The 26,635-nt window shown below is 52.5% G+C and overlaps 1 protein-coding gene across 1 annotated transcript in view; it reads right to left on the bottom strand.

Annotated features, from left to right (window-relative positions):
- The window catches only part of LOC144590716 (sialic acid-binding Ig-like lectin 13), a 32,903-nt gene extending 26,396 nt beyond the window's left edge, over nucleotides 1–6,507 (bottom strand). The window contains exon 1 of the mRNA XM_078395140.1: nucleotides 6,468–6,507. Coding sequence (XP_078251266.1) covers nucleotides 6,468–6,507 — 40 coding nt within the window. The remainder of the gene's footprint in view (nucleotides 1–6,467) is intronic.
- Between the last annotated feature and the right edge of the window lie 20,128 nt (nucleotides 6,508–26,635).

Below are 26,635 nucleotides of genomic sequence, written 5' to 3'. Positions count from 1 at the left end.
GGGATGTGGAGAGGGGTGCGGGGAGTGGGGAGGGGTGGGGAGATGGGGTGGGGAGGGGGAATGGGAAGAGGGGATGGGGACAGGGGGTGGGGAGGGTGGATGGGGAGGGTAATGGCGAGGGGGTATAGAGTGGATACGAGGTGGGGAGAAGGGACGGGGAGAGGTGGGGTGGGGAGAGGAGTGTGGGGGTGGGGTTTGCGGGGAGGGGTGGGGAGATGCGGGGTGGGGGGAGCGGTGTGGTGGGGATGGGTGGAGAGGGTGGTGAAGTGGGGGGGAGATGGGTTTCGTGGGGATTGCGGGGAGGGGGTGAGGAGGGGAGGGTGGAGAGTGGGGTATGTGAGGGTGGGGAGTCGTGTGGTGCGGAGAGGGGATATGGTGGGGTTAAGGAGGGGGTGGTGAGAAGGTGTGGGGAGGGGGCGTGAAGAGGGGGTGGGAGAGGTGGTGGGGAGAGGGGTGTGGAAAGGGGATGAAGCAAGCGGGTGCGGATATGGGTGGGGAGAGGGAGTGGGGGAGAGAGTGGGGAGAGGGAGTGGGGAGAGGTTGCGATTGGGAGGGGGGGTAGGGGGTGTGTGGGGAGACGGGATGGAGTAAGGGGTGGGGATAGGGAGTGGGGCGAGGGGGTGGGAGAGATGGGACGGGGAAAGGGGGTGAGGTGGGGGATGGTTGGAGGGTGCGGAGGGGGCAGGAAGACGGGATGGGGAGATGGGCTGAGGAGCGGGAGTGGGGAGAGAGAGTGGGAGAGGAGTGGGGTTAGGGGATGGGGAGAAGGGGTGGGGAGAGGGGTTGCGGAGGGGGGTGCGGGGAGCGAGTGGGGAGAGGTGCAGTTGGTAGAGGGGGTGTGATTGGGCGAGAGGGGATGTGGTGAGGTTCGGGGAGATTTCAGTGCGGAGAGGGGATGGGGAGGAGGTGTTGTGAGGGCGTGGCATTGGGGGGGGGGGGTGTGGAGAGGAGGTGCGGTGAGGGGGTGACGAGAGGGGGTGCGGAGGATGTGTGGTGGGGATTTGGTGGGGTGTGTGGAGGGGGGTGGGGAGAAGGGGTTTGGTGGGGTGTGTGCTGGAGGATGGGGAGAGGGGATGGGGAGAGGGGATGTGGTGGGGGGTGGTTCGAGGGGACGGGGAGCGGGGGTGTGGTGAGGGTGGGCAGAGGGGGATGGGGAGAGGTGGTGTGGTGAGGGTGGGGAGAGGGGGATGGGGAGAGGGGGTGTGGTGAGGGTGGGAAGAGGAGGGTGGGGAGAGGGGGTGTGGTGAGGGTGGGGAGAGGTGGGTGGGGAGAGGGGATTTGTTTGTGTGTGTGCTGGAGGGTGGGGAGAGGAGGGTGGGGAGAGGGGGTGTGGTGGGGTGGGGAGAGGGGGGTGGGGAGAGGGGGTGTGGTGAGGGTGGGGAGAGGGGGATGGGGAGCGGGGGTGTGGTGAGGGTGGGGAGAGGGGGATGGGGAGCGGGGGTGTGGTGAGGGTGGGGAGAGGGGGATGGGGAGAGGGGGTGTGGTGGGGGTGGGGAGAGGGGGTGTGGATGGTAGAGAGGGTGGGTTTAGGCGTCGGGAGAGGGGGTGGAGAGAAGATGTCGGGAGAGGGGATAGGGAGAGATGGCGGTGGGGAGAGGAGTATGGAGGTGGGAGTTACGAGGAGGTGGTGGGGAGAGGTTGGGGTGGGGAGAGGGTGTGGTGGGTAATGGGTGGAGAGGGTGGGGAAGGGGGTGGGGGAGGGAGTGTGGTGGTGGTTGCGGGGAGGGGGTGGGGAAAGGTTGGTGTGGTGGGAGGTTGGAGAAGGGAGTGGGAAGAGGGGGTGGGGAAAGGGGGTGCGGAAGGGGCGGGATGCGGAGTGGGAGTGGGTGGGGCGACGGGATGAGGAGAGGGGGTGGGAAGAGGGGGTGTGGTGAGGGATAGGGAGAGGGAGTGGGAAGAGAGGGTGGGAGAGGGAACGGGGAGGGGGTGGGTAGTGGGAGTGGGGAGAGGATGTGTGGAGAGGTTGGGGTTGGGATGGGGGTGGGAAAATGGAATGTGGTGAGGGAGTGGGGAGAGGGGATGGGGTAAAGGGGTGGGGCGAGGTGTGCGTGGGGAAAGGGGGTGTGGTGTGGAAAGGTTGGAGGGTGGGGGAAGGGGCAGGAAGACGGGATGTGGAGAGGGGTGCGGGGAGTGGGGAGGGGTGGGGAGATGGGGTGGGGAGGGGGAATGGGAAGAGGGGATGGGGACAGGGGGTGGGGAGGGGGGATGGGGAGGGTAATGGCGAGGGGGTACAGAGTGGATACGAGGTGGGGAGAAGGGACGGGGATAGGTGGGGTGGGGAGAGGAGTGTGGGGGTGGGGTTTGCGGGGAGGGGTGGGGAGATGCGGGGTGGGGGGAGCGGTGTGGTGGGGATGGGTGGAGAGGGTGGTGAAGTGGGGGGGAGATGGGTTTCGTGGGGGTTGCGGGGAGGGGGTGAGGAGGGGAGGGTGGAGAGTGGGGTATGTGAGGGTGGGGAGTCGTGTGGTGCGGAGAGGGGATATGGTGGGGTTAAGGAGGGGGTGGTGAGAAGGTGTGGGGAGGGGGCGTGAAGAGGGGGTGGGAGAGGTGGTGGGGAGAGGGGTGTGGAAAGGGGATGAAGCAAGCGGGTGCGGATATGGGTGGGGAGAGGGAGTGGGGGGAGAGAGTGGGGAGAGGGAGTGGGGAGAGGTTGCGATTGGGAGGGGGGTAGGGGGTGTGTGGGGAGACGGGATGGAGTAAGGGGTGGGGATAGGGAGTGGGGCGAGGGGGTGGGAGAGATGGGACGGGGAAAGGGGGTGAGGTGGGGGATGGTTGGAGGGTGCGGAGGGGGCAGGAAGACGGGATGGGGAGATGGGCTGAGGAGCGGGAGTGGGGAGAGAGAGTGGGAGAGGAGTGGGGTTAGGGGATGGGGAGAAGGGGTGGGGAGAGGGGTTGCGGTGGGGGGTGCGGGGAGCGAGTGGGGAGATGTGCAGTTGGTAGAGGGGGTGTGATTGGGCGAGAGGGGATGTGGTGAGGTTCGGGGAGATTTCAGTGCGGAGAGGGGATGGGGAGGAGGTGTTGTGAGGGCGTGGCATTGGGGGTGTGTGGAGAGGAGGTGCGGTGAGGGGGTGACGAGAGGGGGTGCGGAGGATGTGTGGTGGGGATTTGGTGGTGTGTGTGGAGGGGGGTGGGGAGAGGGGGTTTGGTGGGGTGTGTGCTGGAGGATGGGGAGAGGGGATGGGGAGAGGGGATGTGGTGGGGGGTGGTTCGAGGGGACGGGGAGCGGGGGTGTGGTGAGGGTGGGCAGAGGGGGATGGGGAGAGGTGGTGTGGTGAGGGTGGGGAGAGGGGGATGGGGAGAGGGGGTGTGGTGAGGGTGGGAAGAGGAGGGTGGGGAGAGGGGGTGTGGTGAGGGTGGGGAGAGGTGGGTGGGGAGAGGGGATTTGTTTGTGTGTGTGCTGGAGGGTGGGGAGAGGAGGGTGGGGAGAGGGGGTGTGGTGGGGTGGGGAGAGGGGGGTGGGGAGAGGGGGTGTGGTGAGGGTGGGGAGAGGGGGATGGGGAGCGGGGGTGTGGTGAGGGTGGGGAGAGGGGGATGGGGAGCGGGGGTGTGGTGAGGGTGGGGAGAGGGGGATGGGGAGAGGGGGTGTGGTGGGGGTGGGGAGAGGGGGTGTGGTGGGGGTGTTCAAGGGGACGGGGTGTGGTGAGGGTGGGGAGAGGGGGATGGGGAGAGGGGCTGTGGTGGGGGTGGGGAGAGGGGGATGGGGAGAGGGGGTGTGGTGAGGGTGGGGAGAGGAGGGTGGGGAGAGGGGATTTGGTTGTGTGTGTGCTGGAGGGTGGGGAGAGGAGGGTGGGGAGAGGGGGTGTGGTGTGGGTGGGGAGAGGGAGATGGGGAGAGGAGGTATGGTGAGGGTGGGGAGAGGGGGATGGGGAGAGGGGGTGTGGTGAGGGTGGGGAGAGGAGGGTGGGGAGAGGGGATTTGGTTGTGTGTGCGCTGGAGGGTGGGGAGAGGAGGGTGGGGAGAGGGGGTGTGGTGGGGTGGTGGGGTGGTTCAAGGGGACGGGGAGCGGGGGTGTTGTGAGGGTGTGGGGAGGGGGATGGGGAGAGGGGGTGTGGTGGAGAGGTGGGGAGCGGGGGATGGGGAGCGGGGGTGTGGTGAGGGTGGGGAGAGGGGGTGTGGTGGGGGTGGGGAGAGGGGGATGGGGATGGGGATGTGGTGGGGGTTATTCGAGGGGACGGGGTTGTGGTGAGGGTGGGGAGAGGGGGATGGGGAGAGGGGGTGTGGTGAGGGTGGGGAGAGGGGGATTGGGAGAGGGGGTGTGGTGGGGTGTGTGCTGGAGGGTGGGGAGAGGAGGGTGGGGAGAGGGGGTGTGGTGGGGAGAGTGGGATGGGGAGCGGGGGTGTGGTGCGGGTGGGGAGAGGAGGGTGGGGAGAGGGGGTGTGGTGAGGGTGGGGAGAGGGGGATGGGGAGCGGGGGTGTGGTGAGGGTGGGGAGAGGGGGATGGGGAGAGGGGGTGTGGTGGGGGTGGGGAGAGGGGGTGTGGTGGGGGTGTTCAAGGGGACGGGGGTGTGGTGAGGGTGGGGAGAGGGGGGTGGGGAGAGGGGCTGTGGTGGGGGTGGGGAGAGGGGGATGGGGAGAGGGGGTGTGGTGAGGGTGGGGAGAGGAGGGTGGGGAGAGGGGATTTGGTTGTGTGTGTGCTGGAGGGTGGGGAGAGGAGGTTGGGGAGAGGGGGTGTGGTGTGGGTGGGGAGAGGGAGATGGGGAGAGGAGGTATGGTGAGGGTGGGGAGAGGGGGATGGGGAGAGGGGGTGTTGTGAGGGTGGGGAGAGGAGGGTGGGGAGAGGGGATTTGGTTGTGTGTGCGCTGGAGGGTGGGGAGAGGAGGGTGGGGAGAGGGGGTATGGTGGGGTGGTTCAAGGGGACGTGGAGCGGGGGTGTGGTGAGGGTGTGGGGAGGGGGATGGGGAGAGGGGTTGTGGTGGAGAGGTGGGGAGCGGGGGATGTTGAGCGGTGGTGTGGTGAGGGTGGGGAGAGGGGGTGTGGTGGGGGTGGGGAGAGGGGGATGGGGAGGGGGATGTGGTGGGGGTGATTCGAGGGGACGGGGTTGTGGTGAGGGTGGGGAGAGGGGGATGGGGAGAGGGGGTGCGGTGAGGGTGGGGAGAGGGGGATTGGGAGAGGGGTTGTGGTGTGGTGTGTGCTGGAGGGTGGGGAGAGGAGGGTGGGGAGAGGGGGTGTGGTGGGGAGAGTGGGATGGGGAGCGGGGGTGTGGTGCGGGTGGGGAGAGGAGGGTGGGGAGAGGGGGTGTGGTGGGGGTGGGGAGAGGGGGATGGTGAGCGGGGGTGTGGTGAGGGAGGGTAGAGGAGGGTGGGGAGAGGGGGTGTGTTGGGGTGGTGCAAGGGGACGGGGAGCGGGGGTGTGGTGAGGGTGGGGAGAGGGGATGGGGAGCGGGGGTGTGGTGAGGGTGGGAGAGAGGGGGTGTGGTGGGGGTGGTGCAAGGGGACGGGGAGCGGGGGTGTGGTGAGGGTGGGGAGAGGGGGATGGGGAGGGGGGATGGGAAGAGGGGGATGGGTAGAGGGGTGGGCACAGGTCCATTCTTTGTTCGGTTCCAGGCCTCAGGAACCAAAGTGGATCATTTTTGTCGGCATGAACCGATCGGCGCTGACCATTGGAGGGGCCATACAGTGGGAATGCCTTCGACCTGCATTAGTGCCGCAGGACTGCGCGAGTGCAGCACTCTCTCAGCACCACCGTGGCACCAGTCCTGCGGCACTGTTCTGCTGCTGACGCATCCTCCCTCACACAGTCCTGACTGCAGCACTCCTTCCTTTCTCATCCCAATCCCCAGTCACAGTGCGGCGCTCCCTCTTCACCGCCCCCCACAGTGCGGCGCTCCCTCCTCACCGCCCCTCCCACATTGCGGCACTCCCTCCTCACCGCTCTTCCCACAGTGTGGCGCTCGCTCCTCACCGCCCCTCCAACAGCGCGGCGCTCCCTCCTCACCGCTCCTCCCACAGTGCGGCGCTCCCTCCTCACCACCCCATCAAAAGCGCAGCGCTCCCTCATCACCGCCCCTCCCACACTGTAGCACTCCCTCCTCACCGCCCCTCCCAGAGTGTGGCTCCTTGCTTTCTGGCAGAGCTTCACACCCACCATCCTCATCTTGGGACCCTGTGCGTAGGGAAAAGGGGAGAGCTGAAGTTGTCCTGCTTGGGTTTGCTCCTGGGCCTGGTCAAGCTGGCCATCCGCAGGACACCGCGCCAGGCGGAAGAAGGCTCTGCCCGAGCCGGCTGCCTGCCCCTTTTCTGGGATTACGTCCGCGCCCGGGTGGTACAAGAGAGGGACTAAACGCTGTCCACGGGCGCTCCGGGGGATTTCCGGGAACGCTGGGCACAGTGCAAGATGGAATGCATCCTTGACAAGGATTGTATTATAGTTCGTCAGGGATGTAACATTTAAGAATATTTGTTTAGATAATTCAGTGATTTTTGTGCACAGATTGTCGCCCGTAAACACGTCCGAGGTGCTGCTGGCGGTACCTTGGAGAACTGGCAGGAGGAAGCACGATATCCCGATCATTGCCCGACCCAGATATCCCATCAGTTTTTCCGATGTCACGGTCTGGAAAATAAAGTAATTACAATGAAACTCCATCAAGCAGTGAATCTTGACCTGCAGATTACAACATAAAATCTGTTAATCCCCCAACACACATGTAATTCACCATCTTTTAGGTCATAAGGTCATAATGTCATTAGTGATAGGAGTGGAATTGGGCCATTCGGCCCATCAAGTTTACTCTGCCATTCAATCATGGCTGATCTATCTCTCCCTCTTAACATAATTCCCCTGCCTCCTCTCCATAACCTCTGACACCTACACCATTCAAGAATCTATTTTGCTCTGCCTTAAAAATATTTACCGACGGTCTCCACAGCCTTCTGCAGCAAAGAATTCCACAGATTCACCACCCTCTGACTAAAGACATTTCTGCACATCTCCTTCCTAAAAGAACGTCCTTTAAATCTGAGGCTATGACCTGTAGTCCTAGACTCCTCAGATAAGCCGCCCACAATTGCGCACAATATTCCAAAATCGGCCTGACCAGCCTTAGCATTACATCTCTGTTTATGTATAAAAGCCCTCCTGAATTAAATTCTAGCATTGCGATTGCTTTCTTTACTACCGATCTTTACTAAGTCGGTGTAATAACAAATGTCCCAGTTGACCAGAAGGTTTAAAGGAAAAGCACGTCACAGGTCGGAGGGTGTTTAAGTGGGAAATGGACACCCGGAATCTCGGCATGTGAGATGGGGGAGCAGCGGTTCAATAGGAAAAGGGCCCTGGACCGCGGAGGACGGGAACCGGGACCACTGTAAGAGGGATGGGGGACCAGAGGGTAAGTTGAAGGAGGAACAAGACCCAAGGGAGAGAAACATAGAAACATAGAAAATAGGTGCAGGAGTAGGCCATTCGGCCCCTCGAGCCTGCACCGCCATTCAATATGATCATGGCTGATCATCCAACTCAGTATCCTGTACCTGCCTTCTCTCCATACCCCCTGATCCCTTTAGCCACAAGGGCCACATCTAACAACCTCTTAAATATTCCAAATGAACTGGCCTCAACTGCCTTCTGTGGCAGAGAATTCCACAGATTCGCCACTCTCTGTGTGAAAAAAAACGTTCTCATCTCGGACCTAAAAGACTTCCCCCTTATCCTTAAACGGTGACCCCTTGTTCTGGACTTCCCCAACATCGGGAACAATCTTCCTGCATCTAGCCTGTCCAACCCCTTAAGAATTTTGTAAGTTTCTATAAGATCCCCTCTCATTCTTCTAAATTCCAGCGAGTACAAGCCGAGTCTATCCAGTCTTTCTTCATATGAAAGTCCTGCCATCCCAGGAATCAATCTGGTGAACCTTCTCTGTACTCCCTCTATGGCAAGAATGTCTTTCCTCAGATTAGGAGACCAAAACTGTACGCAATACTCCAGGTGTGGTCTCACGAATGCCCTGTACAACTGCAGTAGAACCTCCCTGCTCCTATACTCAAATCCCCTCGCTATGAATGCCAACATACCATTCGCTTTCTTCACTGCCTGCTGCACCTGCATGCCTACTTTCAATGACTGGTGTACCACGACATCCAGGTCTCGTTGCATCTCCCCTTTTCCTAATCGGCCACCATCCAGATAATAGTATGCTTTCCTGTTCTTGCCACCAAAGTGGACAACCTCACATTTATCCACATTATACTGCATCTGCCATGCATTTGCCCACTCACCTAACCTATCCAAGTCACGTTGCAGCCTCCTAGCATCCTCCTCACAGCTAACACTGCCCCCCAGCTTCGTGTCATCCGCAAACTTGGAGATGTTGCATTCAATTCCCTCGTCCAAATCATTAATATATATTGTAAATAGCTGGGGTCCCAGCACTGAGCCTTGCGGTACCACACCAGTCACTGCCTGCCATTCTGAAAAGGACCCGTTTATTCCTACTCTTTGCTCCCTGTCTGCCAGCCAGTTCTCTATCCACATCAATACTGAACGCACAATACCGTGTGCTTTAAGTTTGCATACTAATCTCTTGTGTGGGACCTTGTCGAAAGCCTTCTGGAAGTCCAGACATAACACATCCACTGGTTCTCCCTTATCCACTCTACTAGTTACATCCTCGAAAAATTCTATAAGATTCGTCAGACATGATTTACCTTTCATAAATCCATGCTGACTTTGTCCAATGATTTCACCACTTTCCAAATGTGATGCTATCACATCTTTAATAACTGACTCTAGCATTCTCCCCACTACCGATGTTAGGCTAACTGGTCTGTAATTCCACGTTTTCTCTCTACCTCCCTTTTTGAAAAGTGGAGTTACATTAGCTACCCTCCAATCCTCAGGAACTACTCCAGAATCTAAAGAGTTAATTTTTTTTATCACTAATGCATCCACTATTTCTGGGGCTACCTCCTTAAGCACTCTGGGATGCAGCCTATCTGGCCCTGCGGATTTATCGGCCTTTAATCCATTCAATTTACCTAACACCAACTAATCTGGATTTCACTCAGTTCCTCCATCTCATTTGACCCCCGGTCCCCTGCCATTTCCGGCAGATTATTTATGTCTTCCTTAGTGAAGACAGAACCAAAGTAGTTATTCAATTGGTCTGCCATGTCCTTGTTCCCCATGATCAATTCACCTGTTTCTGACTGCAAGGGACCTACATTTGTTTTAACTAATCTTTTTCTCTTCACATATCTATAAAAGATTTTGCAGTCAGTTTTTATGTTCCCTGCCAGTTTTCTTTCATAATCTATTTACCCTTTCCTAATTCAGCCTATTGTCCTCCTCTGCTGGAATCTGAATTTCTCCCAGTCCTCTGGTAGGCTGCTTTTTCTTGCTAATTTATATGCTTCATCTTTTGTTTTGGGATACTATCCCTAATTTCCCTTGTTAGTCACGGATGCTCTACCTTCCCTGATTTATTCTTTTGCCAAACTGGGATGAACAATTGTTGTAGTTCATCCATGCGGTCTTTAAATGCCTTCCATTGCATATCCACCGTCAACCCTTTAAGAATCAATTGCCAGTCTATCTTGGCCAATTCACATCTCATACCCTCAAAGTTACCTTTCTTTAAGTTCAGAATCGTTGTTTCTGAATTAACTATGGATTAGGAAGGGTTTCAGGAAGCCGGTGAATGTGGGAACGGGGCTCCACGATCCCGGTGATTTAGGAAGGATCATGACGAACGTCATTCAGTGAGCCAGAAGCCGAACCGCTGGCATTCCCGAACAGACGGATCGTGGATCATCAGACTTTTATTGGTGCCGAAGCACAGAGACCTGGCGAACGGAACGACTCAAGGTGTGAGAAGAAGATGTCGGCCGTGCGATTTAAACGAGAAACAGAGTCCCATCTCACCGGTACCTTTCCCACCCCTGGAGGGTAGTCAGATGGAGTGGGGTGAGGAGGTGGGGAGAGGGGATGGGGTGAGGGGGTGGGGCGAGGTGTGCGTGGGGAAAGGGGTGTGGTGGGGAATGGTTGGAGGGTTGCGGAAGGGGTAGGAAGACGGGATGGGGACAGGGGGGAGAGGGAGTGGGGAGGGGTTGGGAGACATGGTGGAGAGAGGAGCTAGAGAGAGGAGGGGTGGGAAGGGGGGATGTGGAGAGGGTGTGGGGAGAGGGGTGGGCAGGGATTGGGGAGGGTATATAAAGTGGGGACGGGGTAGGGATAGGCAATGGGAAGAAGGGTGGGGAGAGGGGGTGGGATGAGTGGTTTTGGTGGGGTGTGTGCTGGGGATAGGGAGAGGGGGATGGGGAGAGGGTGTATGGTGGAGGGGAGGGGAGTGGGGGTGTGGTGCGGGGGTGGGGGGGGGGGGGGGGTGGGGAGAGGACGATTGCGAGTGGGGGTGTGGTGGAGAGGGTGAGTTGAAGGAGGAACAAGACACAAGGTAGTGGGAAGGGTTTCTGGAAGCCAGTGAATGTGGGAACGGAGCTCCACGATCCCGGTGACTTAGGAAGGATCATGACGAACATAATTCAGTGAGTCAGAAGCCGAACCGCTGGCATTCCCAAACAGTCGGATCGTGGATCATCGGAGTTTTATTGGTGCCGAGGCACAGAGACCTGGCGGACGGAACGACTCAAGGTGTGAGGAGAAGATCTCGGCCGTGAGAGTCCCTGGACGTACAAAAACCTCGACAGCAGACTGGAAGTCAGACGCTCCTGTCGGTGGGAAATCTGGGAATTGTTCACGGCAAGATCCCACGTCCCACCACATTGATGCTAAAAATGTACAAAGAACCAAGAAAGCACAATGCCTCCACCTCCTCAGAAAGGTGAAAGAAGTTCGGCACGTCTAAAAGACTCTCACCAACTCCTGCAGATGCACCATAGAAACCAACCTATCCGATGCACCACGGCGTGGTTTAGCCCAAGATCTCAATAAATTGCAGATAATTGTGAACGTAACACAAACCTGCCCTTCCCCCGCCCCCGCCCACGCCATCGACGACATCTACACTTCACGTTCCTTCGGGAAAGAATCCAACACAATCAAGGTTCACTCACAGCTTGGTTTATGCCTCTTCTCCCTCCCTCATTAGACAGAACATGCAAAGGCTTGAAAACTCGTGCCACCAGCTTGTTCACCTCTTATCAGACCACAGAATATTTGAATCATAAGCGAGGATGTAGGCCCCAACTTTCAACTCACCTCATTGTGCACCTTGGGCATTTTCCCTGTAAGTGTAACGCTACAACACCACATTATTCACTTTGCACTACCTAATCTACTCATGTACTGCATAGTATGAATTTCCTGCATGGCACACAGACACTGTATCTCGGTACACATGGCTGTAATAAGGCAATACAAATAGATGAGCAAACATGTCAGCATGGACTTTGTGGGCCTAAGGGCCTGGTTCTGCAGTTTGAATCTAGGACACGATACGGGTGGCGCAGCGGCGGAATTGCTGCTTCACAGCGCTTGCAGCGCCGGAGACCTGTTTGATCCAGACTACGGGTGCTGTTAGTTTCGAGTTTGTACTTTCTCCCTGTGACCTGCTTGGGTTTTCTCCGATCTTCGTTTTCCCCCACACTTCAAAGACGTACAGGTATGTAAGATAATTGGCTTGGTCTATGTTTAAATTGTTGCTAGGATGGATCACTGGTCGGTGCGGATTTGGTGGGTCGAAGTGCCTGTTTCCATGCCGTATTTCTAAACTAAACTAAACAGGGGATGTACCGGAGGACTGGGGGATAGCTAATGTGGTGCCATTATTTAAAAAGGGCAGTAGGGATAAACCTGGGAACTACAGGCCGGTGAGTCTGACATCGGTGGTGGGGAAGCTGCTAGAAAAGATTCTGAGGGACAGAATCAGTCTTCACTTGGAGGATCGAGGGTTAATTAAGGATAGTCAACATGGCTTTGTTAAAATGGTCGTGTCTGACTAACTTGATTGAATTTTTTGAAGGGGTGACCAAGGAGGTAGATGGGGCTAGTGCAGTGGATCTGGTATACATGGATTTCAGTAAGGCTTTCGACAAAGTCCCACACAGGAGACTAGTCAAGAAGGTAAGAGCCCATGGGATCCAGGGCACCTTCGCAAAATGGATAGAAAACTGGCTTAGTGACAGAAGGCAGAGGGTGATGGTAGAAGGGTGCATCTGTGACTGGAGGTCGGTGTCCAGTGGGGTGCCGCAGGGATCGGTGTTGGGTCCCTTGCTGTTTGCAATCTACATAAATGATCTGGATGTCAACGTACAGGGCATGATCAGCAAGTTTGCAGATGACACAAAGGTAGGGGGGGGGGGGTGGTGAATAGCGAGGAAGGGATCTGCAAGCTGCAGGAAGATATAGATGAGATGGTCAGATGGGCGGAGCAGTGGCAGATGGAATTTAATCCTGAAAAGTGCGAGGTGATGCACTTTGGCAGGAATAACTTGGAGAGAGAGAGTACACCAGGAATGGAAGGACCCTAAGGAAGACAGTGGCACAGAGGGACCTTGGAGTACAGGTACACAAGTCCTTGAAGGCAGCAGGACAGGTGGACAGGGTGGTCAAAAAGGCATATGGGTTACTGGCCTTCATTAGCCGGGGCATCGAATATAAAAGTAGGGGGGTAATGATGGAATTGTACAGAACAGCTGGAGTATTGTATACAGTTCTGGTCACCACAGTATAGAAAGGATGTGATAGCTTTGGAGAGGGTGCAGAGGAGATTCACCAGGTTGCTGCCAGGGATGAAGGGCCTCGGCTATGAGGAGAGACTGAGCAGATTGGGGTTGTTTTCCCTGGAGCAGAGAAGGCTGAGAGGGGACATGATCGAGGTGTACAAGATCATGAGGGGCATAGATAAGGTAGATGGCGGGGAACTTCTTCCACTGGTGGAAGGTTCAACAACGAGGGGACATAGATACAGGGTAAGGGGAGGGAGGTTTCGGGGGGATGTGAGAAAGAACTTTTTCACCCAGAGGGTGGTTGGAGTCTGGAACTCACTGCCTGGGGTGGTGGTGGAGGCGGGAACACTCACATCGTTTAAGAGGCATTTGGATGGGCACTTGAAATGCTACAACATTCAGGGCTACGGTCCAAATGCGGGAAAATGGGATTAAAATTAGGCTGTGTTTGGTAACGGGCGGCACGGACACGATGGGCCGAAGGGCCTCTTTCTGTGCTGTAGGACTCTATGACTAAATACCACAAAATATTTCAATGATCATACTCTGATACACAGTGGCAACGAGCTACCGACATGGAATTACGTACCTGGAGTCTGTCCACTGCTCAACTCCTGAGTAACGACTGACAAACACACAGGGGAGCAGTGGCCTCGCCCTCAGCAGCTGTCACTGTGGGGATAACACGAACGTGCCGAGGTGAACATTTCAATCAGAAAACGGAAGTCAAATAAGGAACCATTCCTTCATCAGCAAATTGTTAAGGCCTTTCATCCCAGCAGGTACATGACTTAATAAGCTGAGGGAGTTGTCGTTTAGTTCAGTTCAGAGATCCAACGTGGAAAGAGACCCTTCGGCCCACCGAGTCCGAGCCGACTCGTATCAGCAAACCCCGCACATTAACACTATCGTACCCATCCGAGGTACAATTTACATTATACCTGGAAAACAAACCCAAACCCCAAGCCAATTAACCTAATGACCTGCACGTCTTTGGAGTGTGGGAGGAGACCGAAGATCTCGGAGAAAACCCACGCCGGTCACAGGGAGAAAATACAAACTCCGTACAGACAGCACCCGTATTCGGGATCGAACCGACGTCTCTCGCGCTGCAAGCGCTGAAAGGCAGCAACCCAACCGCTGCGCCGCCTTGTCGCCCTATGGGAGGGAAGGGGTTATTGTGGAGTGGTTGCTGAGATAGGGAAAGATGTAGGGCAGGGATGGAGGTGACCGAGACAGGGTTAGCCCTCCCTATCTCTTCACCCCATTCTGGCCCCAACACCATTCCTGATCTCTGTCATCCCCTCTGCCCCCAACTTACCTCTCTATCCCTGTAACCCTCTCCAGCACCACACTCTTCCCATCTGTTTAACCCCTCTGGTCCATACACCCCCCTCTCCCATCCCCCCACCCCCCACAGTTGACCCATATCCCTCTACATCTGTCCTATGCATGTACCTGTCCAAATGTCTCTTAAATGTTATGACAGTACCTGCCTGAACTACCTCCACTAGCTCGTCACATATACCCAACACCACTGAGTGAAAAAGTTATTCCTCAGGTTCCATTTAAATCTTTCCCCTCTCACCTTAAACCTTAAGTGCTCAGATTCTTGATTCTCCTATTCTGGGTGAAAGACCCTCTGCATTCATTCTATCTATTTTGATTTCATACAGCTTTATAACATCACGCCGCAACCTCCTGCGCTCCAAAGAATAAAGCCCTTGCCTGCCCAACCTCCCCCTACAGCTTTCCCATTGGCTTTGCTCTATTATGACCTGGTTACCTTGTATTACTGATTATTAATTTATTGTATAATTGACGGCTGTATATTCATTAATGTGTTATTGCATTAGGAAGCAAGGCGTTATTTATTTTCTAAATAGGGAGAGAATCCAGAAATATGAGACGCAAAGGGACTTGGGAGTGCTGGTGCAGGATTCCCAGAAAGTTAAAGGCCTGTCCCACTTATCTGCAAGTCGAGTCGGTAGTAAAGAAAGCAACGCAATGCGGCCATTTACTAAAAGACGGATAGAATACATAAACAGGGATGTAATGCTGAGGCTCTGCAAGGCGCATGTGGCGTATTGTGAGCAGTTTTGGGCACTATACCTGAGGAAGGATGTGTTGGATCTGGACGGGGTCCAGAGGGTGTTTACGAAAATGATCCGAGGAATGAGTGGGTTAACATATAATGAGCATTTGATGGCACTGGGCCTGTACTCGCAGGAGTTTAGAAAAATGAGGGAGACCTCATTAAAATGTACAGAATCGTCAAAGGCTTGGATAGTGTGAATGTGGAAAGGATGGTTCCACTAGCGGGAGAGTGTCTAGGACTCAGAAAGGTCATAGTCTCAGATTAAAAGGACGCTTCTTCAGTCAAAGGGTGGTGAATCTGTGGAATACTGCAAAGTCAGTGGATATTTTTAAGGCATAGATAGATTCTTGATTTGTATCGGTGTAGGGGTTATGGTGAGAAGCCAGAAGCCTGGGGGTAAGAGGGAGAGAAAGATTAGCCATGGATTACAATGGGTGAGCCGAGTGGCCTAATTCTGCTCCTATCCCTTATGACCATATTAGTGGGCCTGTAAAACTGTAGTATGTAAGGAATTTATTCCGTTTTCAGTACGTTTTACCACCAGTAACATAGAAACATAGAAAATAGGTGCAGGGGGAGGCCATTCGGCCCTTCGAGCCACCACCGACGTTCATTGTGATCATAGCTGATCATCCACAATCAGTAAGCTGTGCCCAACTTCTCCCCATTTCCCTTGATTCCACTAGCTCTATCTAACTCTCTCTTAAATTCATCCAGTGATTTGGCCTCCACTGCCCTCTGTGGCAGAGAATTCCACAAATTTACAACTCTCTGGGTGAAAAAGTTCCTTCTCAACTCAGTTTTAAATGGCCGCCTCCCCTTTATTCTAAGATTGTGGCCGCTGGTTCTGGACTCCCCCAACATTGGCAACATTTTTCCTGCATCTAGCTTGTCCAGTCCTTTAAAATATATATATGTCTCTGTAAGATCCCATCTGATCCTTCTAAACCCCAATGAATACAACCCTAGTCCTTTTATTCTTTCCTCATATGACAGCCCCGTCATCCCAGGGATCAATCTGGTGAACCTACGCAGCACTGCCTCAATTACAAGGATGTCATTCCTCAAATTAGGAGACCAAAACTGTACACAATACTCCCGATGTGGTCCTACCATGGCCCCATACAACTTCAGAAGAACCTCTTTACTCCTGCACTGATATCCTCTCGTTATGAAGGCCAACATGCCACGACCATTCTTCACTGCCTGCTGTACCTGCACGCCAACTTTCAGTGACTGGTGTACAAGGCCACCCAGGTCTCGCTAAACATCCCCCTTACCTAACCTGACACCATTGAAATAATACTCTGCCTCCTTGTTTTTGCCGCCAAAGTGGATAACCTCACATTTATCTATATTATAATGCATCTGCCACGCATCTGCCCACTCACTCAACCTGTCCAGGTCACCCTGCAACCTCCTAATATCCTCTTCGCAGTTCACACTGCCACCCAGCTTTGTGTTATCTGCAAACTTGCTCGTGTTACTTCTAATTCCTTCAACCAAATCATTAATATTAATGGTAAACAGTTGCGGCCCCAACACCGAGCCTTGCGGCACTCCACTCGCCACTGCCTACCATTCTGAAAAGGACCCGTTTACTTCTACTCTTTGCTTACAGTCTGCCAACCAATTCTCTATCCATGTCAACACCCTTCTCCCAATACGTTCCAGTACTTTTAATACTCTTGATTTTCGAGGGAGAGTATTGAATCTTGACCAGAAGATTCAGAAGAGAGTGCACGTCCCAAAGCAGTGGGAAGGCAGGGTGAGGTAGTGGTCAGAAAAGTGTACGTGATCCTGGCCTTACCAAACAGCAGCTGGAGCTACAAGATTGAGGAACTCACGTTGAACTTTTCCATTGTGGAGACGCAAGAGAGTGCAGGTGCTGGACACATGGGCGAATAACAAAATATTGCAGAAATTCGTCCGGTCAGTGATCCGCCGTGGAGGGAAGTGGGAAGTTAGGTTACAGTTGCACAAGATGTTGGTGGGGCCGCACGTAGAGTGGAAGAAGCTACCGGAGGGGGTAGATGAGGCATGATATATGGTGGTGGTGGCCCGTCGCAGATGACGATTGCATGGTCGTGCAGTCTCTTGTCGTGTGGGGATCGAGTGTAGCTCAGGAGTCCGATGGGCGATCCACGCGGGAGCAGTGGGGGCACATGAAGACCCACTGTGGGAGGATTTAGCGTTGCAGCTTTTCTCTTGTCTCTGGCACTAACCAGTCGGCTTCTAGCGATCATCTTCGAAACTGCTGACCGCCTTCACAGTGGCTGCACGCCAGCCAGTCCTGCCAATGGCACGGGTTTCCAGTTCTTTTGAGTTTAGGCCTGCATGCTGGAGGTGGTCCTTGAGCCGTTTCTTTGGGTGCCCTGGATTCATTTGACCTTGTGACAGCACCTGCAGTTCCTTCCTACACATTTCATAGAACTCTTTGCAGTTTATTGGCATCTACCCAATTGCAAGGTGACCAAAACTGCACACAATGCTTTCTGTGCATCCACGCTAACGTCTTGTACAACTGTAACCAAATATCCCACTTCCCTCCACAAAGGATCCCCGACCGGCTGAGTTCCTCCAATATTTTGTTTTTTGCTCATTGTGTCCAGCACCTGCAGTCTCTTGTGTCTCCACAATGCAAAAGTTCAACGTGACTTCCTCAATCATGTGGCTCCAGTTGCTGTTCGGAATGGCCAGGATCACGTACAAAGTTTCTAAGCACTTTCTCACCGTGCCTGGACACTGTTTTGAGAAGCACTCTCTTCTTGATCTTCGAATCAAGATTCAGTATCTTCATCCGCGATAATTTAGAGTGTTTAATTATAAAACGTACTGAGAAAAGAATACAATTCTTACGTACTACAGTTTTACAAGCCAGGTAATATGTTCACAAGTCTTCTTCTTATCGAGTCCACATCACAAGATTAGAAATTGTTCAGCCAAAGCTGAACACATTTCTCGGCACCTGCAAACAATGGCGTCTTACCCTTCTATGCTTCTTGTGCGTAGTTGTGGAAAGATTGCTGGAAACGGGGCCGTGACGTGAACGATCTTACCTTGAAGCCAGGTCATAAGTGATAGGAGCAGAATTAGGCCATTCGGCCCATCCTGTCTAATACATGGCTGATCTACCTCTCCCTCCTATCCCCATTCTCCCTCGTTCTCCCCATAAACTCTGACATCCGTACGAATCAAGAATCTATCGATCTCTGCCTTAAAAATATCAACTGACTTGCCGCCACAGTGTTAGCGTGCGGTAATCCTTTACGTCTGATGCTATAACCTCTAGTCATAGACTCTCCCACTAGTGGAAACACCATCTCCACCTCCACTCTATCCAGGCTTTTCACAATTCTGTACGTTTCAATGAGGTCTCCCTTCATTATCCTAAATTCCATCGAGTAGAGGCCCAGGGTTGCCAAACGCTCATCATATATTAACCCATTCATTCCTGGGATCATTCTCGTCAACCTCCTCTGAACTCTCTCAGATATGGTGCCCAAAATTGTTCACAATACTCCAAAGGCGGCCTGACCAGCGCCTTACAGAGTCTCAGCATTACATCCATGTTTTTGTATTCTAGCCGTCTTGAAATAAATGCGTTTTATTTCTTTACAACCGATTCGACTTGCAGATAACATTCTGGGAATACTGCACCAGCACTCCCAAGTCCCCTTGCACCTCCGATTTCTGGATTTGCTCCCTATTTAGAAAATAAACTAGGCCGTGATTCCTAATGCAATAACACAATAATGAATATACAACCGTCAATTATTCAATAAATTGATGATCAGTAATACTATGTAACCAGGTCATAATAGAGCAAAGCCAAAGGGAATGCTGTAGGGAGAGGTTGGGCAGTTTTATTCTTTGGAGCACAGGAGGCTGGGCTGTGATCTTATAAAGCTGTATGAAATAAAAATAGATAGAATGAATGCAGAGGGTCTTTTACCCAGAATAGGGGAATCAAGAATCTGAGGACTTAGGTTTAAGGTGAGAGGGGAAAGATTTAAATGGAACCTGATGAATAAATTTTTCATTCGATGGTGTTGGGTAAATGGAACGAGCTAGTGGAGGTAGTTCAGGCAGGTACTATCATAACATTTAAGAGATATTCGAACAGGTACATGGATAGGATAGGTTTCGGGGGATCTGGGCCAACTGTCGGGTGGGTGGGGGAGACGTGTGTTGGAGCCAAGAGGGGTTAAAGAGATGGGGTGTGTGGTGCTGGAGAAGGTTACAGAGATAGAGAGGTGTGTTGGGGTCAGAGGGGATTACAAAGATCAGGAATGGTGTTGGAGCCAGAATGGGGTGAAGAGATAGGGAGGGCTAACCCTGCCCCGTCATCTCCATCCCTGCCCTACACCCTTCCCAATCGTAGCAACCACCCCACCATATCCCCTCCCGTCCCACAGGGCGGGCACGGTGGCGCACCAGTCGAGTTGCTGCCTTGCAGCGCCTGCAGCGCCAGAGACGCGGGTTCGATCCCGACTACGGCTGCTGTCTGTACGGAATTTGTATGTTCTCCCCTTTGCCACGTGTGGTTTCTCTGAGATCTTCGGTTACCTCCCACACTCCAAAGACGTGCCGGACTGTGGGTTAATTGGCTTTGGTTTTGCGTTTGTATACTCGGCATAAGTGTAAATTGTCCCCAGAATGTGTCGGATGATGTTAATGTGCTGATACGAGTCGGCGCGGACTTGGTGGCCCGAAGGACCTGTCCACGTTGGATCTCTGGACTAAACTAAACTACAAATACCTCAGTTTATTAAGTCATGTTCCTCCTGGGATGAAAGGGTTAACCATTTGCTGATGAAGAAATGCTTCATTATTTGACTTCCGTTTTCTGATTGAAATGTTCAACTCTGCACGTTCGTGCTATCCCCACAGTGACAGCTGCTGCGGACGAGGCCACTGCTCCCCTGTGTGTTTATCAGTCGTTACTCAGAAGTTGAGCAGTGGACAGACCCCAGGTACGTAATTCCATGTCGGTAGCCCGTTCCCACGAGGAACATCCTGTGTATTGATGTTGTGACTTTCTGCAGAGTCTGATCACTAAAATACTTTCTTGGGTTTGGTTTAGTTTAGTTTAGTTTAGTTTAGAGATACGGCATGGAAACAGGCCCTTCGGCCCACCAAGTCCGCACCGACCAGCGATCCCCGCACACTAACTCTATCCTACCCACGCTGGAGACAACTTCCAGGCATTTCAAGCCAATTATCCTACATACCTGTACATCTTTGAAGTGTGGGAGGATATAAAAGATTGGAGAAAACCCAAGCAGGTCACAGGGGGAACGTTCTAACTCCAAACAGACAACACCCAAACCGTGGGTCTCCGGCGCTGCAAGCGCTGTGAGGCAGAAACTCCACCGCTGCGCCACCCTTCTAGAGCCGTAGATTCAAACTGCACAGAAACAGGCCCTTCGGCCCACCATGTCCATGCTGACATTTTTGCTCATCTATTTGTATTGGCTTATTACAGTCATGTGTACCTAGATACAGTGTTTGTGTGCTATGCAGGAAATTCATACTATGCAATACATGAGTAGAACAGGTAGCGCAAAGTGAAAAACACCAGAGTGCATAATGTGCTGTTCCAGCGTTACACTTACAGAAAAAATGCCCAAGGTGCTCAATGAGGTGAATTGAAAGTTGGGGCCTACAACTAGTCTGTGGTCTGATAAGAGGAGAACAAGCTGGTGGTACGAGTTTCAACCCTTTGCGTATGCTGTCTAATGAGGGAGGGAGAAGAGGCATAAACTAACCAGTGAGTGATCCTTGATTGTGTTGGATTCTTTCCTGAAGCAACGTGAAGTGTGGATGGAATCGATGGGATGGGGGAGGGGGAAGGTCTGGTTTGTGTGACGGACTGGGCTACGTTCACACTTTTCTGCAATTTATTGAGATCTTGGGCAGAGCTGTTGCCAAACCGCGCCGCGGTGCATCGGATAGGTTGGTTTCTAAGGTGCATCTGCAGGAGTTGGTGAGAGTCTTTTAGACGTGCCGAACTTCTTTTACCTTTCTGAGGAGGTGGAGGCATTGTGCTTTCTTGGTTCTTTGTGCATTTGTGGCATCAATGTGGTGGGACGTGGGATCTTGCCGTGAACAATTCCCAGATTTCCCACCGACAGGAGCGTCTGACTTCCAGAGTCTTCTGTCGAGGTTTTTGTACGTCCAGGGGTGGGAAAGGCACCGGTGAGATGAGAGTCTGTTTCTCATTTCACTCTCACGGCCGAGATCTTCTCCTCACACCTTGAGTCGTTCCGTCCGCCAGGTCTCTGTGCCTCGGCACCAATAAAACTCCGATGATCCACGATCCGACTGTTTGAGAACGCCAGCGGTTCGGCTTCTGCTCACTGAATGATGTTCGTTGTGATCCTTCCTAAGTCACCGGGATCGTGGAGCCCCGTTCCCACATTCATCGGCTTCCAGAAACCCTTCCCACTCCCTTGGGTCTTGTTCCTCCTTCAACTCACCCTCTCCACCACACCCCCACTCGCAATCGTCCTCTCCCCACCCCCCCCCCGCACCACACCCCCACTCACCTCCCCTCCACCATACACCCTCTCCCCATCCCCCTATCCCCATCCCCAGCACACACCCCACCAAACCCACTCATCCCACCCCCTCTCCCCACCCTTCTTCCCATTGCCTATCCCCACCCCGTCTCCACTTTATATACCCTCCCCAATCCCTGCCCACCCCTCTCCCCACACGCTCTCCACATCCCCCCTTCCCACCCCTCCTCTCTCTATCTCCTCTCTCCACCCCGTCTCCCAACCCCTCCCCACTCCCTCTCCCCGTCCCCATCCCGTCTTCCTACCCCTTCCGCAACCCTCCAACCATTCCCCACCACACCCCCCTTCCCCACGCACACCTCGCCCCACCACTTCATCCCATCCCCTCTCCACACCTCCTCACCCCATTCCATCTGACTACCCTCCTCCCAACCCCAACCTCTCCATACTCCCTCTCCCCGCTCCCACTCCCCAACCCCTTTCCCCAATACCTCGCCCACCCCCTCTCCCCACTCCCTCTCCATACCCCTCAACCCACGCCAGTAGATGTGACAGCGCAGAGGGGTTTGTGTGCCCGGATTCCGTGCAACTACACGTACCCGTCGACTCTGAACAATAAATCACGGACTGGAATCTGGTATAACAGTAAGACGCAGAACTCTCAGTCTGTAGCCTTCCACCCCGGGTATCCCAGTAAAGAATTAGCAAAGTTCCACAATCAGACCCGGCTGTCTGGAGATCTGAGAGACGACGACTGTTCCCTGGTTATAGACAACTTTACGGAGGGAGATGCAGGTCCTTACTATTTCAGAGTTGAATTCACTGGCAGTGATCGTTACAACTACAAATCTGCAACACAGCTCCATGTTAATGGTAAGTGCTCTGTATAATTACTCAAAAACAGATTCTCAGCAGTGAGTGGGGAATAACACGAAATGTACACGTTCCCTATTCAACCAAGCGCCACAGCGTCAGGAACCTCGGTTCATTTCTGACGATTACGATACCTCCAGCTTTTTTACACTGTAATTATCAGGTTTGCATTGCCTATATACATTCCTAACAGTGATTTCAACTGCACGTCTCGTTACTCCTACTCCAATCGAGCTGAAGATACAAAAGCTGAAAGCTGAGAGGGAGAAGATTAAATCTGAAGTGTCAGTGTCGCAGCTGAACAAATGGGACCATGATGGCATGAGGGAGGAGCTGCCCAAGGTCAACTGGAAATTGATGGTGGGACACCAATGGCTGGAATTTTTGGGCATAATCCGGAAGCCGCAGGATCATTTCATTCCAAAGCGGAAGAAAGATTCTAAGGGGGGTAGGAGGCATCCGTGGCTGACAAGGGAAGTTAGGGATGGAATAAAACTAAAATAAAAGATATATAACAGAGCAAAGAGTAGCAGGAAGCCAGAGGATTTGGAAACTTTCAAAGGACAACGAAAGGTAACAAAGTACGGGCTGAAAAGATTTAGTATTATAAAGAAGGACAGTAAAAGTTTCTTTAGATATGTTAAGAGAAAAAGATTAGGAAAGACAAATGTGGGTCCCTTGAAGGCAGACACGGGTGAAATTATTGTAGGAAGCATGGAAATGGCAGAAGAGTTGAAAACGTACTTTGGATCTGTCCTCACTAAGGAAGTCACAAACAATCTAACAGATGTACTAGAGGACAGATGATCTAATGGGATAGAGGAACTGAAAGAAATTTGCATTAGGCGAGAAATAGCATTGGGTAGACTGATGGGAGTGAAAGTTGATAAATCCCCAAGGCCTGATGGTCTGCATCCCAGGGTACTCTTGGAGGTGGCTCGAGAAATGCTGGACGCATTGGTAATCATTTCCCAGTGTTCTATAGATTCAGGATCAGTTCCTGTGGATTGGAGCATAGCTAATGTTATCCCACTTTTCTAGAAAGGAGCGAGAGAGAAAACGGGGAATTAAAGACCAGTTAGGTTGACATCGGTGGTGGGGAAGATGCTGGAGTCAATTATTAAAGAGGTAATAACGCTGCATTTGGATGGCAGTAAAAGGATAAGTCCAAGTGAGCATGGATTTATGAAACAGATATCATGCTTGACTAATCTTCTGGAAATTGTTGAGGATGTAACAAGTAAAAGTCAGTCAGTAAAGGTCGGGAGAGCAGGAGCAAGGCCGACCGTTGGCTGAAATTAAGTACGTGTTAATTGCAGGTAAATGTCCGTTTAAAAAGAGCGCCCAATGGTTGCTGCCAGTCAATCAGTAAAGGTCGGGAGAGCAGGAGCAAGGATGACTGTTGGCTGAAAGACAGCAAGTGTTAATTGCAGGTAAAAGTCCTTTTAAAAAGAGCGCCAAAGGGACGCTAGCAGTCAGTCAGTCAGTAAAGGTCGGGAGAGCAGGAGCAAGAGCAAGGACGACCGTTGGCTGAAAGAAAGTAATTGTTAATTGCAAGTAAAAGTCCGTTTAAAAAGAGCGCCAAAGGGACGTGAGCAGGCAATCAGTGAAGTGCATACCTCCAAGCTCGTCAGAGGAAGCAGGACAAGAGCGAGTACGTGGATTGCCTGAACAATTAAATTAGAAGTTTGGTAAATTGGCCAATTATTTAATTTAGTGACTGATATAAACAAGGGGTGCGGCCCTGTCGAGGGAAGTGCCCTGTGAGAAAAGTGCGAGTCTTTAGCTGTGAGTCTAAGTGCCCTGTGAGAAAAGTGTGAGTATTTGGCTGCGAGTCTAAGTGCCCTGTGAGAAAAGTGCGAGTCTTTGGCTGCGAGTCTTCGGCGAGGCGGTTGAGGTGAGGAGGTTACACTTGTTTTTGAGCTTGATTTGTTTTTAGACACTAAAGTAATGGCAGATAAGTTGGTGCAGTGTGTTTCCTGCAGGATGTGGGAAGGTAGGGACACCGCTGGAGCTTCTGGGAGCTACACCTGCAAGAACTGGCGGAGAAGATGCTGGAGGCAATTATGAAAGACGAAATTGCGGAGCATTTGGATAGCAGTAACAGGATCGTTCCGAGTCAGCATGTATTTACGAAGGGGAAATCAGGCTTGACTTATCGTCTGGAATTTTTTGAGGATGTAACTAGGAAAATTGACAGGGGAGCGCCGGTGGATGTGGTGTACCTCGACTTTCAGAAAGCCTTCGACAAGGTCCCACATAGGAGATTAGTGGGCAAAATTAGAGTACATGGTATTGGGGGTAGGGTACTGACATGGATAGAAAATTGGTTGGCAGACGGAAAGCAAAGAGTGGGGATAAATTGGTCCCTTTCAGAATGGCAGGCAGTGACTAGTGGGGTACTGCAAGGCTAGGTGCTGGGATCGCAGCTATTTACAATATACGTTAATGACTTGGATGAAGGGATTAACAAATTCGCAGACGATACAAAGCTGGTGGTAGTGTGAACTGTGAGGTTATCCACTTTGGTGGTAAGAACAGGAAGGCAGATTATTATCTCAATGGTGTCAAGTTAGGAAAAGGGGACGTCAAACAAAATCTGGGTGTCCTAGTGCATCAGTCACTGAAAGGAAGCATGCAGGTAAAGCAGGCAATGAAGAAAACCAATGGAATGTTGGCCTTCATAACAAGAAGAGTTGAGTATAGGAGCAAAGTGGTCCTTCTGCAGTTGTACAGGGCCGTAGTGAGACCGCACGTAGAGTACGGTGTGCAGTTTTGGTCTCCAAATTTGAGGAAGGATATTCTTGCTATTGAGGGCGTGCAGCCTAATTCCCGGAATGGCGGGACTGTCATGCGTTGAAAGACTGGAGCGACTAGGCTTGTATACACGGGAATTTAGAAGGAATGAGAGGGGATATTATCGAAACATATAAGATTATTAAGGGATTGGACACGTTGGAGGCAGGAAACGTGTTCCCAGTGTTGAGGGAGTCCAGAACCAGGGGCACAGTTTAAGAATAAGGGGTAGGCCATTTAGAACGGAGATGAGGGGAAACTTTTTCAGTCAGAGTTGCAAATCTGTGGAATTTTCTGCCACGGAAGGCAGTGGAGGCCAATTATCTGAATGCGTTCATGAGAGAGCTAGATAGAGTTCTTAAGGATAGCGGAGTCCGGAGGTATGGGGAGAAGGCAGGTACGGGGTACTGATTGAGAATAATCAGCCATGATCACATTGAATGGTGGTGCTGGCTCGAAGAGCCGAATGGCCTACTCCTGCGTCTATTGTCTATTGTCTATTGTCTTTGGCTTATTGGTCTATTGGTCTATTGTGGATGAAGGGGGACCAGTGGATATAGTTTATCTACACGTTCAGAAAGCCTTTGATATGGTCCCACGAGGGAGGTTGTTGAGCAAAATTAGAGTACATGGTATTGGGGGAGAGTGTTGACATGGATAAAGAATTCATTAGGAGACATGAAGCAAAGAGTAGGAGTAAGCGGGTTGTTTTCAAAATGCGGTAGCGGCGAGTGGAGTGCCGCATGGCTTGGTGCTGCGGCCGTAACCATTTACCACAAATATATTAATGATTTGGATGCGGGAAAGTTTGCAGATGACACAAAGCTGGGTGGTAGTGTGAACTGCGAAGAGGATGTTAGGAGGTTGCAGGTTGACCTGAACAGGTTGAGTGAGTGGGCAGATGCATGGTAGATCCAGTACAATGTAGACAAATGTGAGGTTATCGACTTTGGCGGCAAAAGCAAAGAGACAGATTATTATCTCAATGGTGTCAGGTTAAGGAAGTGCAGCGAAACCTGGGTGGCCTTGCACACCAGTCACTGAAAGTTGGCGTGCAGGTACAGCAGGCAGTGCAGAAACTAATGTCATGTTGGCCTTCAGAACGAGAGGATTTCAATATAGGAGTAAGGACGTTCTTCTACAGTTGTGTAGGGCCCTGGTGAGCCCACATCTGGAGTATTGTGTTCAGTTTGGGTCTCCTAATTTGAGGACGGACATCCTTGCAATTGAGGTAGTGCAGCGTAGGTTCACAAGATTCATCCCTGGGTTGGCGGGGCTGCCATATGAGGAAAGAATAAAAGGACTAGGGTTGTATTCATTGGGGTTTAGAAGGATCAGATGGGATCTTACAGAGACATATAAAAATATTGAAAAGATTGAAATGGCTAGACTTGTATTCGCTTGTATTCCCCGGAGTTTAGAAAGATGAGGGGGATCTTATGGACACATATAAAATTCTAAAAGGACTGGATAAGCTGGAAGCAGAAAAAAATATTCCCAAAGTTGGGGAGTCCAGAACCAAGGGCCACAGTCTTAGAATAAAGGGGAGGCCATTTAAAACTGAGGTGAGAAGGAACATTTTCACCCAGAGTTGTGAATTTGTGAAATTCTCTGCCACAGAGGGCAGTGGAGGCAAAACCACTGGATGAATTTAAGAGGGTTAGATGGAGCTCTAGGGGCTAGTGGAATCAAGGGAAATGGGCAGGCACGGGTTACTGATTGTG

This window comes from Rhinoraja longicauda, unplaced genomic scaffold (assembly GCF_053455715.1).
Source record: "Rhinoraja longicauda isolate Sanriku21f unplaced genomic scaffold, sRhiLon1.1 Scf000266, whole genome shotgun sequence".
Lineage (NCBI taxonomy): Eukaryota > Metazoa > Chordata > Chondrichthyes > Rajiformes > Arhynchobatidae > Rhinoraja > Rhinoraja longicauda.
This window is presented reverse-complemented; position numbering and strand designations above follow the sequence as displayed.